The sequence below is a fragment of the Rosa chinensis genome, chromosome 1 (assembly GCF_002994745.2).
Source record: "Rosa chinensis cultivar Old Blush chromosome 1, RchiOBHm-V2, whole genome shotgun sequence".
Taxonomy (NCBI): domain Eukaryota; kingdom Viridiplantae; phylum Streptophyta; class Magnoliopsida; order Rosales; family Rosaceae; genus Rosa; species Rosa chinensis.
This window is the reverse complement of record NC_037088.1, coordinates 54653595-54673243: the sequence shown is the minus strand read 5'-3', so window position 1 is coordinate 54673243 and position 19649 is coordinate 54653595. Positions and strand designations below refer to the sequence as shown.

General features: G+C 36.4%; 1 protein-coding gene across 1 annotated transcript; it reads right to left on the bottom strand.

Annotated features, from left to right (window-relative positions):
* Positions 1–11561: 11561 nt before the first annotated feature.
* Positions 11562–17862, bottom strand: LOC112186584 (protein ENHANCED DISEASE RESISTANCE 2). The gene is made up of 21 exons (XM_024325054.2): positions 17377–17862; positions 16936–17010; positions 16768–16821; positions 16623–16688; positions 16476–16540; positions 15698–15825; positions 15579–15625; positions 15393–15493; positions 14830–14925; positions 14691–14755; positions 14527–14598; positions 14140–14286; positions 13735–14045; positions 13406–13469; positions 13136–13311; positions 12814–12915; positions 12642–12692; positions 12392–12535; positions 12209–12304; positions 12025–12126; positions 11562–11858 (listed from the first exon to the last, which is right to left on the bottom strand). The coding sequence occupies exons 1-21, from the start codon at positions 17527–17529 to the stop codon at positions 11766–11768; spliced, it is 2208 nt and encodes a 735-aa protein (XP_024180822.1). The 5' UTR covers positions 17530–17862; the 3' UTR covers positions 11562–11765.
* Between the last annotated feature and the right edge of the window lie 1787 nt (positions 17863–19649).

Sequence of the window (19649 nt, the reverse complement as noted above, 5' to 3'; positions counted from 1 at the left end):
TGAGTCGATTTTGTGGAGAAGGAAAGTTGATTGTGGCAGTTTATTTCTTTGTTTTTTTAGGCTTTTAGTCTTTAGTTCGTGGTTAATTAGGATTAATAAGTCCCTCCTCCCTTGAGCGAGGGTTTGGGTGTTTTAGTGGAGTGTCGATGCCATTGTTATGGTGTCATGGTCGTTCTGCTGTGTCATGGTCTGGTCTTTTGTCGATGCTTTCTGGTTATCAACATGATGGTGAATCACCCTTATACGTGGTCTACTTGTTTTGGGACGCGGTGTCCAAACGGGTGAAAACAGTTCATCTTAATGTTGGTGGCTGGGTTGTATCGGTACAGGTTTGGTTGTTACTCATTGTAGCTCGCGGGTATGGGTGTAAAATTTGGTTAGGGATTGGGCCTTTTTGGTTCATGGAAGTCACTCATGTTGACGGTCCCATAACTATGGATCCAATGCTTTGTAATATGTTTGGTTATTAATAGAATTTTCATCTTCTCAAAAAAAAAAAAAAAAAATCAAGGTTAAATACTATTGAAGAATAACTTCTAGTATCATACACACTTCATAGACGTTGGACACATGTGAGGTAACGTTGGACACGTGTGTTGGACATGTGTGAGGTAACGTACCAAATTTTTGTGCGACTAAACGAGGTGTTCGTATATGTAATCAATACTTCTCATCCAAAAAATAAAATACAATGATCATCCACCATCGATATTTCTCTTATTATTAAAATAAGCTCTTTTTTCCTCCAAAAAAAAAAGTTTTTTTTTTTTTTTTTCAAATGGGCTTGGTGTGGTTGCCCTCAAATCTTTATTAATGAAATTGCAGAATACATGGGAGAAACGTAGAGCCTGAATCCCATATTATAATAAGCATAAAGACTAAAGAGAACATTCACAAATAATACCAAAATTCTCCATAAAATTTATGTATTCTATCATAAAATAAGCTCTTTACTCGAAGAAGATTTTTTACATGTGTGGTATATATACAAATCTATGCTAAATACTATGTAGAATGACTTGAAATATCACACTCTTCATGCATAGTTGAACCATAGAAATTTGAACTATGATGTTGGACTTAATTTTAATTCATATGATACACAAAATGTGGAATCAACCAATTTAGCTAGTTCACTATCCATTAGGTTTAATTAAGCAAATAACACATAAATTTTAAATCCAAAGGCACCATTGATAAATTGTTCTACATATGCAATGGCTCTTAAAGATAGCACCTCAAACTTATTACTCCCTACACGTTCAATTTCCTCATCATTAGAAGTTGGCTTAACCAACATATTTCTTCCCAATCTATCCCATTGCCATTATGGTTCTTAATTCACATTCACACTCAACAGAAAAAAGTGCCACATTAAGGGAATTTCTACCTAAAGATCATCCCCCTCATTATATTTCAAAGTAACAGATAGCAGAATTGGAGCCCGTGCCTATTAACCAACATTGAAGTACTCCATATGCCTTGTACACTGTGTCAATGTCTTACCCTTTTCTCATCCAATTAAAATTGGAATCATTTAAATTGTTTGTTATGTCACTACGAGTCAATGTGACTTGTATCCCATGCAAACAAAATCCATACACACTGACATAGTTTCTCTGACGTTCTTCACCCAAAATTGAAAAATGTTGTACCTTAAAGGCAGCAGAGGTTACAGAAATCAGACCAAAAATAATGCTGTAACATTAATTTTACTCAGTCCTCTTCCGGTAAAACAAACAGTGAAAGATTTGTTTGTTTCATAGTTTAGGTCCACAGGGTTGAAAATGAAGAAACATTATATGTTTTGGGGACCCTCTGACCCATTTTTGGTGGTAATGGGATTGTCTCTACCATATAGCAAAATGGTCACACACCGTAGTTATCTGGTTGAATGGCATTAGGGTATGGGAGCCATGGACTTTATGCAAAGTGTGGAGTGATGATCTGCAAAGCTGTCATTTCTCTCTAACTTAGGCATTAGCCTATTACTTTTAGAGTTTTAGGGTGATACCCATTTGGGTAATTTGGCCAGAATCATGAAAGAAAAAAAATCCTACCCGTAGTGCTCCACAAGTGTTTTGCTAAATTTGGAATGACTTTACCAGCAAATCAGAGTGTTAATCTTTCAATTAAATATGATAGGAGTTGGTTTTTTATATTGGGAAGAAAGGTTTAAGAAAAGGGACTCCACAACAGATGCATGTGTCATTTGGGTCTATTGCAATGATTTGTTTCACTTACTCTTTGCAATAGCAATGCTCTTTTTTTTACTAACTTGAGGTCTACTCTTTGCATCAATCCCTTACAAAATACTCTGTCTCTGAAATCCAGTATAGAAAGGGGGTTGTGCTCCATGCTAAAACTAATAATGGATTTTGTTTTTAAATAAAGAGAAAAAAAAAAAAAAAGAGGGCTGTGAACCCTTTTACCTTTTGACTAACTTGGTTTACACTCTTTGTATCACCATCAATTCCTTCTGAAAGACTTTTTCATTTTCAAAAAGTAAATTTGGTTAAATCCCATTTCTCCCATTTGGCCAGTCAAGATTTAGGCTTCTTGCACCATGAAGGTCATCTAGTACTTCAGTCTAGTGCTACTCAAGCGGAAACAACAATATCTAGACGCAAAGCATTTTATAAAACTCGTTACAATAGCAATACCAAAATCTAAAAATCAAGATTAAAAATACGACATGTCAACAAATGATACACTAATAACAACCTGTATATATACCAGTAAATTAAGAGTATCTATTTGAGAGTTTCGCTTCAAAAAGTGATGTCATAATACAAATTTAATGCAAATTTAAAGTATTAAACATGTTCTGGGAATGAAATCCCAAATCTTAAAAACCTGAAAGCTTTTGGAGATCTCATCTTTAAATAAAATAACACACACCAACACCTTTCCTAATCAATGTCTAAACAATTCAAAGTGACATCGTCCAGGGACACAATTATTTTTAGCATACCTTGATATCACATCCAAGCATATAAAGAAACTGACTCTGATTGACACATGATCTCTTTCCTTCAAAGAAAAGGAAACACCAAGTATATTTCAAGTACGTCCTGTGTCTGTATCCGATTAGAGTTCCCAAAGAGTGGCACCGACGAAGTTGCATGGATTAGGGTTTTATATAATGAGCAAACGAGCATGCGATTGGCCGGCCCAGAAGACCTAATCATCTGATTTGACCACAAATGATTTTCTCCCGGCACGACGTCGTGCCGAGCTGATCGATCGATTGCTAGAGTAGCGTATAAAATAGGGCTGTGTTTGAAATTAATGGTCGGGGAAGGTCGAGTTAATTTGGACCTTGATCATCTGTCATTGTCGTATTTAATCTTAGATTAGGCGAAATTTATAATTGTTGGATTGATTCAATAATGAGAGATAATTTAATCACAGAGAGAGACTAGTTGATCTAATTAATCGTCTGATAGTGTCGGTAAGAAGATACTGAGAGAAAGGAGCAGAGCTGCAGCCATGCACATGGCGTTGCGCCCCGATAGTACGGAGAAGGAGTGACTTAGCTACGTTATCAGATGCAGGAATAGTTCGTGTCATTGTGATCTTGTAGCTTTGATTAGCAACATAATCCCCACAAAGAAGGCCGATCTTTGCTTAGGTCGAACAAAAACTAACTTTATAGATTGCGTCGGACGAATTGCGCTTGGCATTGACAATGGCCGAGAGCTGCACTCAATCGATTAGGGTTTCGATTTACTGCCGCGCACATTGACATGTTTTATCCGATCATCATGGATGCAAATACAAGCTTGCTTCATATTTCTTTAGTTTTGGAGAAAATAAGATTAATCTAACGCTTTATACAAATTAGAAGAAGAATAACACGTTTGTATAATGAGAATTCATATATACGTAAACTGTCGAGCTTTGGTGCCAACTCTCTTCAGGGTGAAAATGTTTGCAAAAATCCTCCATCTTTTGGCCTTCTACATTAACAAAAAATAAAAATTGATGTAATGGCTTTAGTCTCGTAAACTTGATTTGCTAATCACTCATTGACGCGACTCACGTGAGTGAGAATATGAAAGTCTCTCCTAACCTGAGAGAAAATTGATGTAATGGCTTTAGTTTCGTAAACTTGATTTGTTACTCACTCATTGACGCGACTCACGTGAGTGAGAATATGAAAGTTTCTCATAACCTGAGAGTGAGACGTGTTTGACCGACATAGACTACAGATCAAAATCACTGCTGACACTACATCTTAAATCACCAATTACTTTAATCCACTGCTTAATTCCACACACGTTACCAAGCTTGACAATAACTTAATTCTAATTTCCAATTTCCAATTTCCAATTTCCAATTTCCAATTGCACGCTGTACGCCGTGCAGTCGGTCACTCCCTAACCCTCGCCGTGCAGCTACCATTTTCTTCTAGAACGTGTCCATCACGCGCTAACGACTCATAGTTTACTAGTGTTAAAAAGATGTTAGTTGTCAATTGCCTGGAGTTGATTAACGAAAAGACTGCGTAACCTTCCCACTCTCATCTGACACATATACCCTCACCTTCTCTGCTGCACCCGACCCTTAAAGAGGGACATTAACGTAAAAGCATCCTCACCTGGACTAACGTGGCGGTGCCCGGCGCGACAGGCGGGGGCATCATGTTCTAAAATGGGTCATATGCGACGTGCGTGCGAGCATGTTACAGTGGACCCACATCTCACGGTCCACCGCCAAATTACGGAGATGACGTGGCGCCCCGTTATTGACTGAGTTACGTGGATCCCAGCACAGCGAATCAACTACTAAACGCCAGCTGGAGGGATCAAACGGAAGGAAGAGCACGAGAAGGTGGGGGCGGAGGTCACGTGACTCTGCCTCGGGATTCGATTTCACTTACACCTCACACTTACTTTGGCTTACTTGGACTAATAGCCTCCCGCCACGTTGCACGATCTCACTGAAAAGCGTCCACATTGGAATATTTTATTTCCTCTTTATTTTTTTTTTTTACAATATTGAGAGATTTTTTACGAGGACTAAATGCGACGAGGGCCACCATGTGTTTTTAGTCCAAGAATCAGTGCACAATCTTGAAGAATTATTCTATTTACCCAAAAATCGATTCTGAAAATGTTTTTTCTTTCTTATTTATCCAACCAGGGACATGTTTTGATTCGTTATTCCAATGGTGCCTGCATTCTACAAGAAAGAAATTAATGAAAATAGTCATTAGGTTCCACAATCTCTGTCAAAAAGGAATATTATCTCATTTCAAAAATGTTGAGAAGAGTCGTAATCACTATAGCAAAAATCAATATACATACTAGGAAAACAACACCGCTATGGAAACACACTATTTTAATAAACAAGGACTGATGCCAATAAATTGACATGGTGAGCTTGAATACAAACAAGAATGCAATGCTACGCTTATGAGTCTTCACCTAAACCACTTTAGTTTAGTTGTTCGAGATGAGATTTATGAACAGTAAATGGAGATTTATGATAGAAAGTCTTAATAATTATTTAGATTTTAAAATTATCAACTCGTTATAGACGATATGCGGGATGAGGTCGATGGAACGAAACAAAACTAGAGTTGAATTTCTCAAAACCAGCAACAATGTGGTGAAGCCACTCTATCCTCACTTTTCTTGTAAAGAAGCAATCTCTGCAGTAGCACTGTAGAAGAACATTTTTCCTCATTTTGTTTCCTTCTTGAAGCCCCCCCCCCCAAAAAGAATACAAAAGTGCATGTCCGTTTTCTTTGGCTGTACGTCACGTGCGGAACAAAATGCCGTATCATGGTCCCCCACACTCCACCAATCAATGCATTAATTACCCGCACCCACCGTATTACCCTACACCGAACCGCACAGAACTATACTCCTTGTACTTGTATCCCCAGCTCGAATGAGTCGAATCCCAAGAAAAGTTCCATCTCTCTCATCATCTCTGTGACTCTCTGTAAGTCGTACGATTTTCAGAAACTAACGAAAACGAAGGCACAGTGGTACCCTCATCCGGACATGTTTCTATTTTTTAATTTTTTTTTAAAAAAAGGAAGAATATATTTAAATTTAAATTACCGGGAATGAATGTGGCGTGTCGGTGCCGACAGTGGGGAATAGAAGCTGGGTGACCGCGTGTGGAAGGTGGTGGGGCCTAACGGGGTTTGTGTTACCGGATAAGGAAGGTAACTGGACCGGAAACCCATACACGGCGATCCTCAAACGCGTCGGTGCGTTTATTTTTGACACTGGTGACAACCCACACACTAACGGTTTTCGGTTGTTTTTGGTTTTTTACTAACAGTCAAATATATTTTATTTAACTCACTGAAATAATAAGTATCTGTCTTTCTTGGCACGCAAGAATAGTCTCACTCTTTGTCTGGTTTAGACTGTTTAGTGAATTGAACAAAACTATTTGAATTAGATGATTGAATGTGTTGTGATCATCTCTCTAATAATGGTGGCAGTTTCAGTTTTTTTAGCTGGTTCGTTTTATTAGACAAATGAGCGAGCGTGTTTTTAAATTTAAAATTTAAACACTTAATGATTGCACTATTAGTTTTACGAACCAAACCAACTTTTGTCAATAAAATCATCATTAAAAATTAGTCTAAATTGCGTAGGACTATGGAAGATCCATAACTTATGAAGAGAGAATGATAATTGAAAAGAGAAAACACGTATTATAAGTTTGAACTTTTTTCTTTCCCATATTAAGTATATAATCAACGTAATAAGTCAAACATATTATGAATAAGTTGGTACAGTCATGGTGTTGAAACTAAAATGATATGCCAAAATGCAAGGCCGGTCCTGAGACTCTAACAGCCTGAGGCGAATAAATAAAATGTGGCCCCTCATGTGTGTGTGTGTGTATATCGCCAAAACGCAGTACAAAATTTTGTGTAGAATTAATAACAAAACAAAAATATATGAATGTTGATTCGTATATAAATTTCTGAAATACAAAAAGTAGTTAAAATAATTAATATATAGGCTAGGATTTTTGGTCAAAATCTTTATATGGAGAAGGAAATGAATTAGTTGTTTATATGAAAAAGGAAAAGGAAATGAATTAATTGTTTGTTTTCATATGAAAAAGGATAAGAAAAAAAAAATCAGTTTTCATAAGGAAAAGATTTTTATATGGAGAAAGAAATGAATTATTGATATGGAAAAGGAAAAGACAATTATTAATTGTCTGTTTTCATATAGAAAAGGTAAAAAAAAAATGGAAAAGAAAATACGCCTACAAGGTTCGAAACGTGGTCGGTTCAAAAAGAAACAAATAGCTTGCCGCTGGAGCAACATTTCTGTTTGTGTCTATGATAGCAAAGAAAATATATATACTATATATAACATATATACATAATTACATTTCTCCGAGGCCCCTGGAAACCGGTGTTCTGAGACGGCTGCCTTAGGCAGCAGCCCTCAGGGCCGGCTTTGGCCAAATGAGCCATGCATTAGAGATGATCATTGAATCATACTTAAAAATTGAGCATATCGGACCATAAAATGTCATCTTACATTGATCAATATATATTGTGGCGGATGCGATGACGAATCAAGGACACCATTTGAAGACGCCTGCTACTTGGAAAGGGAAACTCCCCCTTTTGGTCCTTTCAGCTTTCAATTTCGATTCTTTTAGTTTCGGTTATCCTAGGGGCTTCTGGTTGTAATTTTTGTTTTGCTCTTAATATATATATATATATATATATATATATATATGTTTTCTTCAATTAGGATCCTCAATAACCATAATATCGTTTAAAATACAACCTATTTAGGACAATATCGTGGTGGGTGTTCTGTATTTTAACCTCTCACACAACTCTTTCATTACTCAATAGGATAATGTAATATAGAACACCAACATCCAAGAGTAAAGAACCAAGTCAATGGGACTTGTAGATCATGAGCACATTGACAAACCTTAAACGAAAGCCAGTGGCACGACAATTCGATAGAGAGTGGTGTGCTGCCTCTTCTCACTCGCTCACTCCACTGCCTCACAAGTCTCACAATATAAACACACTCATTTTGTCATATTATGATGGAGTCATTGCCAAGTTATAGACATTTTTGTCAGATTAATTATATACAACAAAACTAATACGTTGCAGATCAATCTAACACTAAAATAATAGGCCAATAATTCAGGGCCCGATCGATCTAAATATTCTAGCTAGCTACTAGCAACAGCATGGATGCTGTCATATACTCTGATTCAAAATATCAAGTATGTGCTGGAATATGGAATAAATCAGCCACATGGGCTCTTACCACGTGGCTACATGAACATATGAAATTCTTGATTTGTATATATATATATATATATTTTCTTATTTTGTTTATATCTGAAAGAGATTTGACTGATTATGCCCTAAAGGCCTAAACTTAGTCTAACACTCTAACCAATTCAAATTATGCCGCAAACTTAGTCTAACATTCTAACCAATTCAAATTCAATGAGAACAAAAAATTTGGTGGTATGACAACTTAGATTGGACTGGATGAAGCACCGTATGTCTCGATCAGATGCATTTTCGTTCCTTGCATATCTTTCGCAAATGTAGCAGAGTTACCGATATTCTGGTGAATCACGATATCACATTAACTGGTCTAATTTGATGAAATTAGGTGGAATTAGGCTCATTTTTTCCATTTCAATGGTCATATTATAATTATTTCGTTGAATGAAATATCTATGAAAATAAATTAGTTTTTGAGAATATTAATTAACGCCGTGATGGGGTGATGGTGACCGGGGAAAATGATATAGAGATCACTGAGCGTTATACACGCCGGGAACAGAGACATGAAAGCGATGCTTACATGTGAGAAGCTTTTTTGTCAGAAAAAAAAATTAGAAAATTTAATGAATAGTTAAATTTGAAAATATCCGCCAAAAATAGAGGGTTAAAATTAAGTCGTTGATTGTTGCCACGTGCCACGTGGGTGCCTCAATTGGTTGACACTACGTGGGAACTACGTTGGGTGATTTTAATCATTTTATCAACCCTAATAGTTATTTAGTCATTAATTTTGTTTTTTAACCATATTTTAATCTCTACATCTCGCATTTTACTCTTCTACTTGTTAGAACTTAGAAGCAGTGGTCCTTTTGGTAACTGAGTTGCACGTTCAATATAATTTTCTCGCACTCAAGAGTAACAAGCTTGCACACTTAATGTGTTGATTCATCATTTGTTTTTGCTATAGCTTCTTACTTTAAACTCAATGATCTCTATACACTGCTCACGTTCAAGTGTGTTTAAGTCTCTTCCAAACATTTTGCATGACATTCTATATTAGAGAATAGCAACTGCGTTAGTTGATTTCGTATAGTTGTCTGTGTTGTTCGTACTTAAAGATTTATAATATTTTTTTTTCAATTATTCCTGAAGTCAAATGAGAACAAATTCTAAATTTTCATATAGTAGATTGTGTTTGCGGACATTACATGTGACACTTCCTATAGCAAATCTCAATTAGCAATCCTCTTCGGACAAATATGATAGGTTGAGATTGACATTCGATCGAGAATCAAAATGCATGGAACATACTTGAATTCCAGTCCACAACTGAAAAGGGTGTCTAAAACTCTAATAAAAGAGAGCGGCATCCCACGCTTCTACTTAATTGCTCAGTGGCCATTGATATGGAGCAGTGTACCTATCAACTATCAAGCTCCACTAGCTAGTATTAGTTACAAAGCATGGAATTGGTTCCCCACAGAATTTATGGGCATTCTTATTTTGTTGGTCATTTCTAAGCAGAAATGGTAGCTTCAATTCATTCGTATATCATTGTTTTTGTGTAAGTGACTAAGTGAGACTAAGACAGCCATTTCATATATCATATCTTTCCCTTTCTCTTTGTGTTGACTGTAATGAGATTCCTAAACATGTCGGCAAGTTTCTGTAGTTGATAATGAATTCTCTTTAGTTATGGTAACTCAACCTGGGTTTGAGCTCTGGTATGATTGGCTGGATTGGTGATTCAAGGATTTTGTTTGAAGGAAAAACAAAATGGTTTTGTGTGTGAAACTGTGAAATGACATATCTTGGAAACCCTACTCTTCTTCCCATATGATTGATTCACTAACACCAATCATGTCGATCAATCTTGCTTTTCTGTAAGTTGTTTCCACCCCATGTCGGTAATGCATTCAAGTTGTGTTATTGATCAGTTATTCATGTATGTTGTGAGTTAGTACGTCATGTTTATCGGCAATATTTTCATAGTAGAGTTATGTTTGTATCGTGTCGAAAGTGTTTTAGCTTAAATATTAGTCAAATGTAATGTGATTAATTTAATTAATCCATCAAAACGAAAACGAAAACTAAGATTTACTTTATCTATATCAAACGCGAACTACGGGCAAATAAAACGCTTTTCAAGAGTTCCTTATTAGGTAATAGCTAATAGTTAGGACTCGTAACAATTTTCTAATTCACTAATCAGAAATGCTCATAATCCCATGAGTGAATAAAAAGTTGGATCTACATTGGGTCTAAATGAATCGATTTTTATGCGGCTCCTGCTCTTCTTTTGACCCTATGGAAAGGCATTACGACCTTTGCTCCAACGATATTGATCGTAATTTTATTTCATGGATTGAATTTCACTTGATTGTCTACGGCTCCATTGTGTGTGCTCGAGATTGTTCTTACGCCTTACTCATCCGTCCGCGAGTGGAAACACTACTTCATATCCAACTTGCATGCACAACGGACACCAAACCAACCCGTCTATAGTAGTTTCATGTTCGAGCTGCTTGTTTATTCTATAAACCGACAATTTCTGGTGTCCATCTTCTTGGTTTCTAAACCAAACTTCGCAGTTATACATCAATTAGTCATGATATGAACAAAACTGATATCTCTTTGCACGATTCTAGTTAAGTGTGTCTATCAAGTAAGTTGATCATTCTTTATTGACATTAACCTAACTAGAGTACGTATGTGTAAAATTCGCATTTTTCGTGTCAAAATTATGTCATCCCAACCCACTAATTATGCTGCGTGTCCAAAATTGCAAGCCTAAAATGCTATGCAATCACGTACAGTAATCAGAGACCCAAACACCCCCCCAAAAAAATAAAAATATTGAAGAGCTTTCAGAGTTGGTCAAACATAACTGAGCCTTCTAACCAATGGCTCTATGCATACGGAAAATTCAATGCAATAGAAATTTTATAAGGGTATTGAATGATCACAGGGACTTGTGCCGCATGAAGCAAAATGCAGTACTCGAGGCCAGATTGACAGGGAGTGGTGTGATGGACGACGACGACGACGACGGTTTTGACAAATATTGGTCACAGTTTTGATCCAGAGTAATGAATCTATTTTCTACTATATAAGAATAAACCGATGTTGATGATTTTTGTTTTCTCTTTTTTGATTTTAGGATTACAAACGAAATGCTGCTAATTCATTATGTGATGACGTAACCTAGACAACCAGATGGATAAATTGAAGAATGAAGCACAATGAATTAACGAGCTCTACAGAATTGATAAAAAAAAAAAAAAAAACTAATTTTGACTGGATGGGGAAAAAAAAAGGACTATAAACACTTGGATACCAGAACATGGAGCACCTCTCTTTACATCTTTTTCTCTTTTCTATTTTGGTAGAATCTTTACATCATTTTTGGTTCCTTGCTGGGGAGCAAATGGGTATCTACCTGATGAACTTATATGAGATTTTTTGGCTCTTTTCTTTTTTGGCCTGATTTTCTGGGTGAAAATCATGGTTTTACCTGGACTGATTTGGATGCATCCAAATGGTTAATTCTACATGTTCCAAGGAGGACTTCTGGAAGTTCCTCTTCTGTGTTGGCCTGCAAAAGTTTTCTTAGTTAGATTGATCACCACAACTGTTTCATGAAGTAAATTGACACAATATATTAGCAAGCAATCCACTCGAACACTCTCAAACTACTTTTCTTATGCTCATAATCAACATATCTTCTGTGTACCTATAACTCAGGACATTTAAATTGTTACCTGTATCAGAAATGCCATTTCAATGACCAAATTGTTTAGGTATCCAAGAACAAGATTGACAACCCCCCTTGCTATAGTTGAAGACCCAACGTTGATCATAAGCTAACATTAGAAATTCACAGGTTAGAACCGTAGTAAGCAGTTCAAACTCTCACTTAACATGATAAAGGATTTAGTAACTTACCTCCAAATAGTTCTTCCCACGGAAATATTTTACCTCAAGTGCTTGACTTACCAAGCAGGCTTTCTTTCCAACACTCTGCTTGACTATCCATGAGCCCTGAGAAAACAACTCGAGCAATGTCAAGTACAAAACACATAATTACTTAATCTACATATAAGTATATCAAAATGGCTTGCTACTAACCTTAGAAATGTAAGGTATTAGCTTGAACCTCGAATTCCTATAGGCGTCATCTCCATTGACAAAGCTATGTAGTAAAGGGTTTTCCTCCAAAGGAGTGTTCAACATGTAATAAAATGCCAAGGTATACATGGTTGTGCCGGGGATCTGATTCATGGACATGTATGTACTAAGAAATCTGCATCTTGATGATTCTGAATTTCTGATGATACTGATGATATTACTCGATTGATGTAATTTGAATGAGACTTACTTGTATGTTAACAACAAAGAAGAATTCTGGCCCACCTAGTTCTGCATATTTCTGCATGCATCCAATAGCTTGTTATTACGTTTTTTTATCACTCAAAATATTTAGTAGATTCAGATTTTCAAAATGATCATTTCTACAAATTGAAAGTACTATGTGAAATGATAGATCAAACCTGAACGATCCCACCAAAACGGCTGCTAAGATCATCTATTCGCTCGTCACATCTTAGCCAATCTACACCAACCAGTTGCATCAAGGTGTCTTTTGCCTTGATCTGGTAAAAAGAAGCATGCTCGTTTCAGAAATGAGAAATAATAAACATCAAAATTTTCACTCCCTAAAAAACAGAAAATGCTATATAAATCCGTGATTTTTAATTCAACTATACACTTCCTATGCAAGTCAAATTTACAACACATGTTTGAGCACTTTTGAGGAATCTACTTGTACTTCAGTCTCTTGATCAATAGTAGCAACAGCTGAAAACAAAATACCTTCTCATGATCTCGTAAATAATTTGGCCCACGTATTAAAAACGAAGAAGGATCAGCTGCTCCCCAGCTACAAGGTAAAGCACAATTTGGGTCCTTTTGAAGAGTTGATCCATATGCACATGACATGTTATCTTCCTTCACCACCTCTTGTAAGTCCACATAACCCTTCTTCTGAACTGTAGCATAAAGAGATTGATGAGAATATAACTGAAATATACAGGTACACATCCCATCCCTGAAGTGCAATTTACGGGGACATCAGAAACTGACCTCTAAGTTCATGAAATTTCTTTACAAATCGGCTGCTGTTAGACATTCTGGGCTGGTGTGTGTTCTGCACATCCAAAGTGTTTGAGAAGATTGTAAAATATTAAGAATGACTCGCGAGTTTCACAACTTCTTTGAGTACATATATAACATGAATATGCATATATGCCATTGGAACTTCAATAAGGTCCACACAAATGAAGTCCATCTATCTCATCAACATGAGCGCGTAAAACATGATAGAAGTAGCAATTGAAGCAAAGACTCAGACTCAACATTAGGTTGAACTATATGGTATATAAAGATATCAGTCTTGGTGATCAGTGAAGTACCGTGGGATGCTGCTCCATGATAAACTCTGAAGACCACTCATTCTCAAACTGGTCATAATCTGTTGGTTCAGGAACATCAAAGAATTCATCTGCAGAATCATGCATTCCCTTTAAACTAGCACGTCCTGGTTTTTCCACCTCATCTTCCATGGGATTAACCTCTTCTTTCTTTTTGACTTCTAAAGGGCTGTGAAATTCTGTCTTGGTAATCTCCTTTTCACTATGAGCTAATCCAATATCTCTTGAAAACTCTCCGGATCTGAATGCAGTGGAATAATTTCCAGCTTTCGTTCCGTACAGCTCTCTTAGTGCTGAAATAAAGGATAATGAAGGTTCTGTGAACAAAAAATTTGGACATAGAATGGGAACAAAGATTTCAATTCTAAGCAAGCAATGAAGCGGTACCAGCAATTCTCTCAAGCATCCTGATGGTAATGGATCTTGCAGATGACGGACGGAGATATAACTTCCAGAATTTCCAATCAATAGCAAGCATGTGTCTAACAAGTGATTGTTTCCCATGGTTCACTGGAGTAATAACATATCCTCCACCTGCAGATGTGAGAACACAAGGAGAAAGAGGACATATTCACATCCAAATTCAAAGCAACATGGACAAAGTCAGAAAGAAGAAAAATGAAAGCCAAATAATGAATTACTATGCATAACCATATTTATTCAGTAGTAGAAAATAGTTGGCGCGAAGTAATATAGATAATTCTCATGTATTTTCCATATATCATGTCCTATGAGAAAGTCAATCAATAATCTCCAGCTCAAAGCGTACATTACTTTTAAGGCAAGCACGCACGTATCCTCTTTTTGGTGGACACTTCTTGTGAGACACAGAGTGGTATAGGATAACTGTGACAAAACCAGGTTAAGAAAGTTAGGGGCAAGCTGATTCTGGCTCTAGCTTTGTATTATGTGTAATATTTACAGGAGGAATTTCATACCATATGTGCCATCTTCCTCTCTTCTCCAATAGCGTCGCAGCAGTAGATCTCTTCGTTTCATCCCCCTGAAAATCACTGTGTGTCAACGACAGCATATCTATGTAAAAAGTTTATATCTTAATGAGGTTCCAAATCTAACCAAGGTAGCCAATCACTGTATAACTGCTGGTGAACAATATCAGTATGGCCATCTAGGTTCTCAACCACAGTACCCCGGTAAAAACAGAAGTCCCATCTGCAAGACACTTGGTAATTCAACCTCTGGAGTTGGAACAATCCATTATCAGGAAAAGAGGTCAAGATAATATATTCAAAGAAAGAAATTACAATAAGGACTTGGTTGTTTTTGCTACTAGTTTTAAAAACTTTTGAAAAAAAAGAAAAAAGAAAAGTACAACAACTGCAAGTTAAGCTGCATATAGGAAAACCAAATCAGCTTCTAGTATATAAGGAGATTTTCAAGTGAATTAAGCATTTGCATGTCTTGACTCATAAATGTTGTAGCACGGGAAGTAACTCGCTGCCATGGTTATTGTTAAGAAAGTTTCTCATTACCTGATTGCAGTACTTACATTGATAAGAAACTGCAGTTATTAGTTAAAAGGCAAGACTATTCTACCAATATATAAACCAATACAATGAGGCCTTCATTATAAAGCTCTACTTTTCTAAAATAGATTAATAACATATCACCAATCTTACTCTGATCTCGATGGACCAAGAGATAAAAGAGTCCCGAAGATGGCCTCTGAAGTTCCATCAAGCACTCCTACTGCCATTATTGCCGGATGGTCATCCCAATGCTGATATTAGAAACATCATTAAGCTTAAAAGAGAAGAGAAGAAACAATAAAAATCAAGAATTAGCTTGCCAAAAGAGCACCTTACCCTTCCACGGGAATCCCCATCTTTTGTTTCTTTAAAGAGCCGTAATCCTGCGTAAGAAATGAGCTTTCAACACATACACATCCCTTGCTCAAAATGCATATAAGCACTAAATGTCTTACCATTCTGACAACCAAATATTTTCCAGGGTGAGGGAGCAATAACGTCATTTGTCATTACTTCAGTGTGAATCAATGGGCAAAAGGTCCAGTCAACAGAACTTCTCAAGGCGCTTCTGGAACCACCCAGTCTGTCAATAAAACAGAAAAAATGTAGATAAACAGCGCAAATGCTGCAGATTTGGAATAGATATACGACAGCCTAACTTAAATAAATTCAGCTGAATGCTTCAGATCTAAGAGATGAGCATGCTAATTTCACAGAGATGAGCATGCTAATTTTACTCACTAATCACTACTACCTGCCACATCAGTTTTATCAGAAAATGATGATTTGTTTCTTACTTTATCAGAAATTTGGTTTTCACAAGATATGTGATATACAAAACTGCATAGAATTCAATCACTATAGACCAGGTTATACTTCAGGTTTACACAATTATATGAATAAGAATGGGAGCGCTGAATGGGGAGAGAAAATAAAAGACAAGCAATTGTGGTTCCATTGTCATATCTGCAAGTTTTAATTATAGCTTTTATGATTAAGATTCAAAAGCGTGAAAAGATATGTAACAATACAGACATGTGTGATGATGACTTTTGTGCAAGCATATGTGTCCAATGCTCTTGACCATCCACCAGGATTATTCAATTTGTGAAACTAATTAGGAACTGTAATCTTCAGATAAGTCAAAGAATTGTGTGCAGTCATCCTCCTGAGTCCTGATTCAAAGAGAGGGGAAACCAAAATGAAATATGTCGGTCTGGAACTCATATTTACCTTAAGGGTGACCACCTCTTCCCGGAAGAACAAGCCACAAAATCCTTTGCTGGATTAGGCAATTCCTGAAAATATATAAAACATTAGGTACTTATCATAAACAAAAACTACTTTCTTGAAGCCTAGTTGTGATTTAAAGCTTGAAACCTTTAATGCAGCATCCTGCAATGAATGAATCCATTTTGCTGCTTCTTCTGGGCTACTTGCTCCCAACTATAAAAGTTTAATTCCGGTTATACACCAATATACTGTAAAACGGAACCAATGACATATCGCTTTGAATGCAACCCACCTTGAGCTGATCATTGGCATTGGAAGAGTTATAAAGCGTAAAGGAAAAGAACACCTGTATGTTGCAAAAATCATCATGAATAGAACTGCTCAAAATGGTATCTCTCTGATGTTCAACAAACATTGATCCATAGATTTTGAAAAAAACATAGGTGTGTTGAAGCCCTACTTTTCTATGAACACTAGCCTTTCCATTATCCGTGACCCGAATGCAGCTGTCTATTATGGCACTCCTAACCGGTTCCTGACAAAAGAACAGCTTTCATTGAGCAAATTTTCTACCTTATTTTAGTAATTAATATCATCACAATGATTTCAAAAATTCCAACATCAAGGAATGCAGAGAGGAACCTAGACAAAGTTGATTATACAAACAAATGCAAAGTTATAAAGACTTATGCATCAAAGCCAGCACAGCCAGCATAGTTGTATGCCAAACACAAAAGTAAATATGAATACAAACCCATTACTCCTTTAACAACAAAGCCTACAAGAATCCCAATTCCAGATCCAAAATCCAAACTTGAACAAACCACATTGATTTCTTACACATGCCATGCATTCTAGAGATTGAAAATCACAATGAGACTAAAAGGGTATCCAAATATACCTGGTATTCAGAAGTGGGTTTGGATTTGAAGCTCCTGAGGAAATTCCCCTGAAGAATAAAGTACATTTTGCGAGAGTATTGCATGCCAAGCCGGTTCATCCTCATCAGATAAAGCCAACCCTCCATTTTACCATCATTTTGTGAGACACCCATTTCCAGAAAAGTTACAGAATACCCAAGTTTCTAATCTTTCCAGGCCCAAACGTCAGTCTTCTTTATCAAAACCACAGTTTGTGATTGAGTTTCTAGTTTCAAAAGTTTAAGCCTTTGGTTAACATAATGACGAAGAACCCAACCTGCATGCTACTTGGGGCAGGAAAGATGATCCTCTGATCCCTTTGGAGGGAATCAGAGAATCAAATCACAGGAGTTTTCAGTTTCTGGGTTTGAGAGAATCAAAGAAGATGATGAATCCTCTCTCTTGTTCTCTCTTTTCTTTCTCTCTCTGTCTGTGTTCCTCCTCCTCCCGGTTTTAAATTAGCTGACTCTGGTGTATTTATACCTGTCTGGGTTTGAGGGTGGAATTATCATATTGCCCCTTTATTTTCCCCAAGCTTGATTGATGATCAATCACAATCATATATAGAGTTTATAATATTCATAGCTGTAGAGAGTTGTAATGGGTGTTTCTCATATTTAGAGGTTTACTATATATGTAACATATGATTCTCAAAGATAAATAGTACCATCCCTTTCAAAGAAATCAGTGGTATTTGAGAAAACTAGAGGGCAAGAAGGCAAAATGAGGAAAATTTGATCACTGACTTTGATAATGAAGGTTCTAATTAGATGTGTCACCCACTTTGTTAGGCTTTAACTTTCAATAATTAAGGTTAACATGTGGAATTTTGAAGAACATAAGAATGTGGACTTTGGTGGTTGTTGGTTGGGGATACGATCATAACTACCATAGCATATGGCTCATAGAGAAAAGTGGATGCTTGTGTTGTTTGCTTAAAATAGGAATATGGGTAGTTTAGGCAAACATATCCAAGTGGATGGTGTCCCATGAATGGATTCCTAGTCCTTCCATGGTCCATGCTGTGCTTCTCTGGTTCCTTCTTCTTGTTCTTTTACCAAGTCAAACTACATTGACAAAATCTGGCTTGTATCAATTTAAAATGCAAAGAAAAGGAAAAACAGAAGAAAGAGAGAGACTCTCTCTCTCTAGTACCTTGACAAGCAAGTTAGGTTGGAAATTAGTTTTTCCCCTTGAATGTGGCCAGTGATCATTATGAGTTGGTTACCATCAATCACATAACATGATTTATTCATTTGGGCTCCAAAGCGAGATTGATTTTTTTTGGTGACTATGTCTTTTTTGTCAACTTCGAAGTCTAGCCACAAGAGTATTAGAGTAGATAGAACAATAATATCATGATTTCATTTCTATAATAATGCTCAATCTCATCTATAACCAATATCCAACTTGATGCATTTATGCGTTTTTCGATTTTCTTTTTATGGGAGACTTTTGTCAACGAAACATTTGTGTTTCATTTTAATTTCTTATAGAATACTTTAAGTGACTTCTTTCTCCTTGGCTCCTTGGCAAAAATCTGACCCTTTAATTTTTTTATTTTTTTTTTATGGAGGATTTTAACAATTGTATATACGTCGGCAAAGTGTGTCTTAATTTATCAACCCCAATAATGCATTCATGGGAGGATTTAATGACTATACATGCGTCAGCAAGGTGTGAACTAATATATCAACCCCCAATAATGGATTCAAGATTCAACTCAATCTCCTTTCGACATATCTTCCGGGAAGCAAACTTTGTACCTGATGCCTTAACTGTACTAGTGGAAATGTGTGGACAAATAGAGTCCCTTTGGAGGCTTCAAGATCCTTAATGTTTGATATTGTAAACTCGGGATGCCAAAGAGGCTTCCATCTTTAATTTATAATCTTTTCGTATCAAAAAAAAAAAAAAAAAAAACCCCAATAATGGATTTATTAAGTTCACTCCACATGATGAACCCTTTGCCAAGTTTTATAATTATACATTGACAAGAAACTTATAATTGCAGATTAGCTTTAAGCATGGAATTAATCATAATTCATAAGTCATATGAGTCTATCCTAAGCCTGTCTGATGCTATGATAACTCATTTCCTTTTCTTGTCCTCAATTTCATCCTTTTGCCCCCCAATTTTGAGTTTTAACATCATCGATGTCACAGTCTTTTGTTGATCTTTTTGACTACCTATCCATAGTGCAAGTCTAAAACTCGATGTCAGATCCTAAAATGAAATACTTTCCTATTCCTA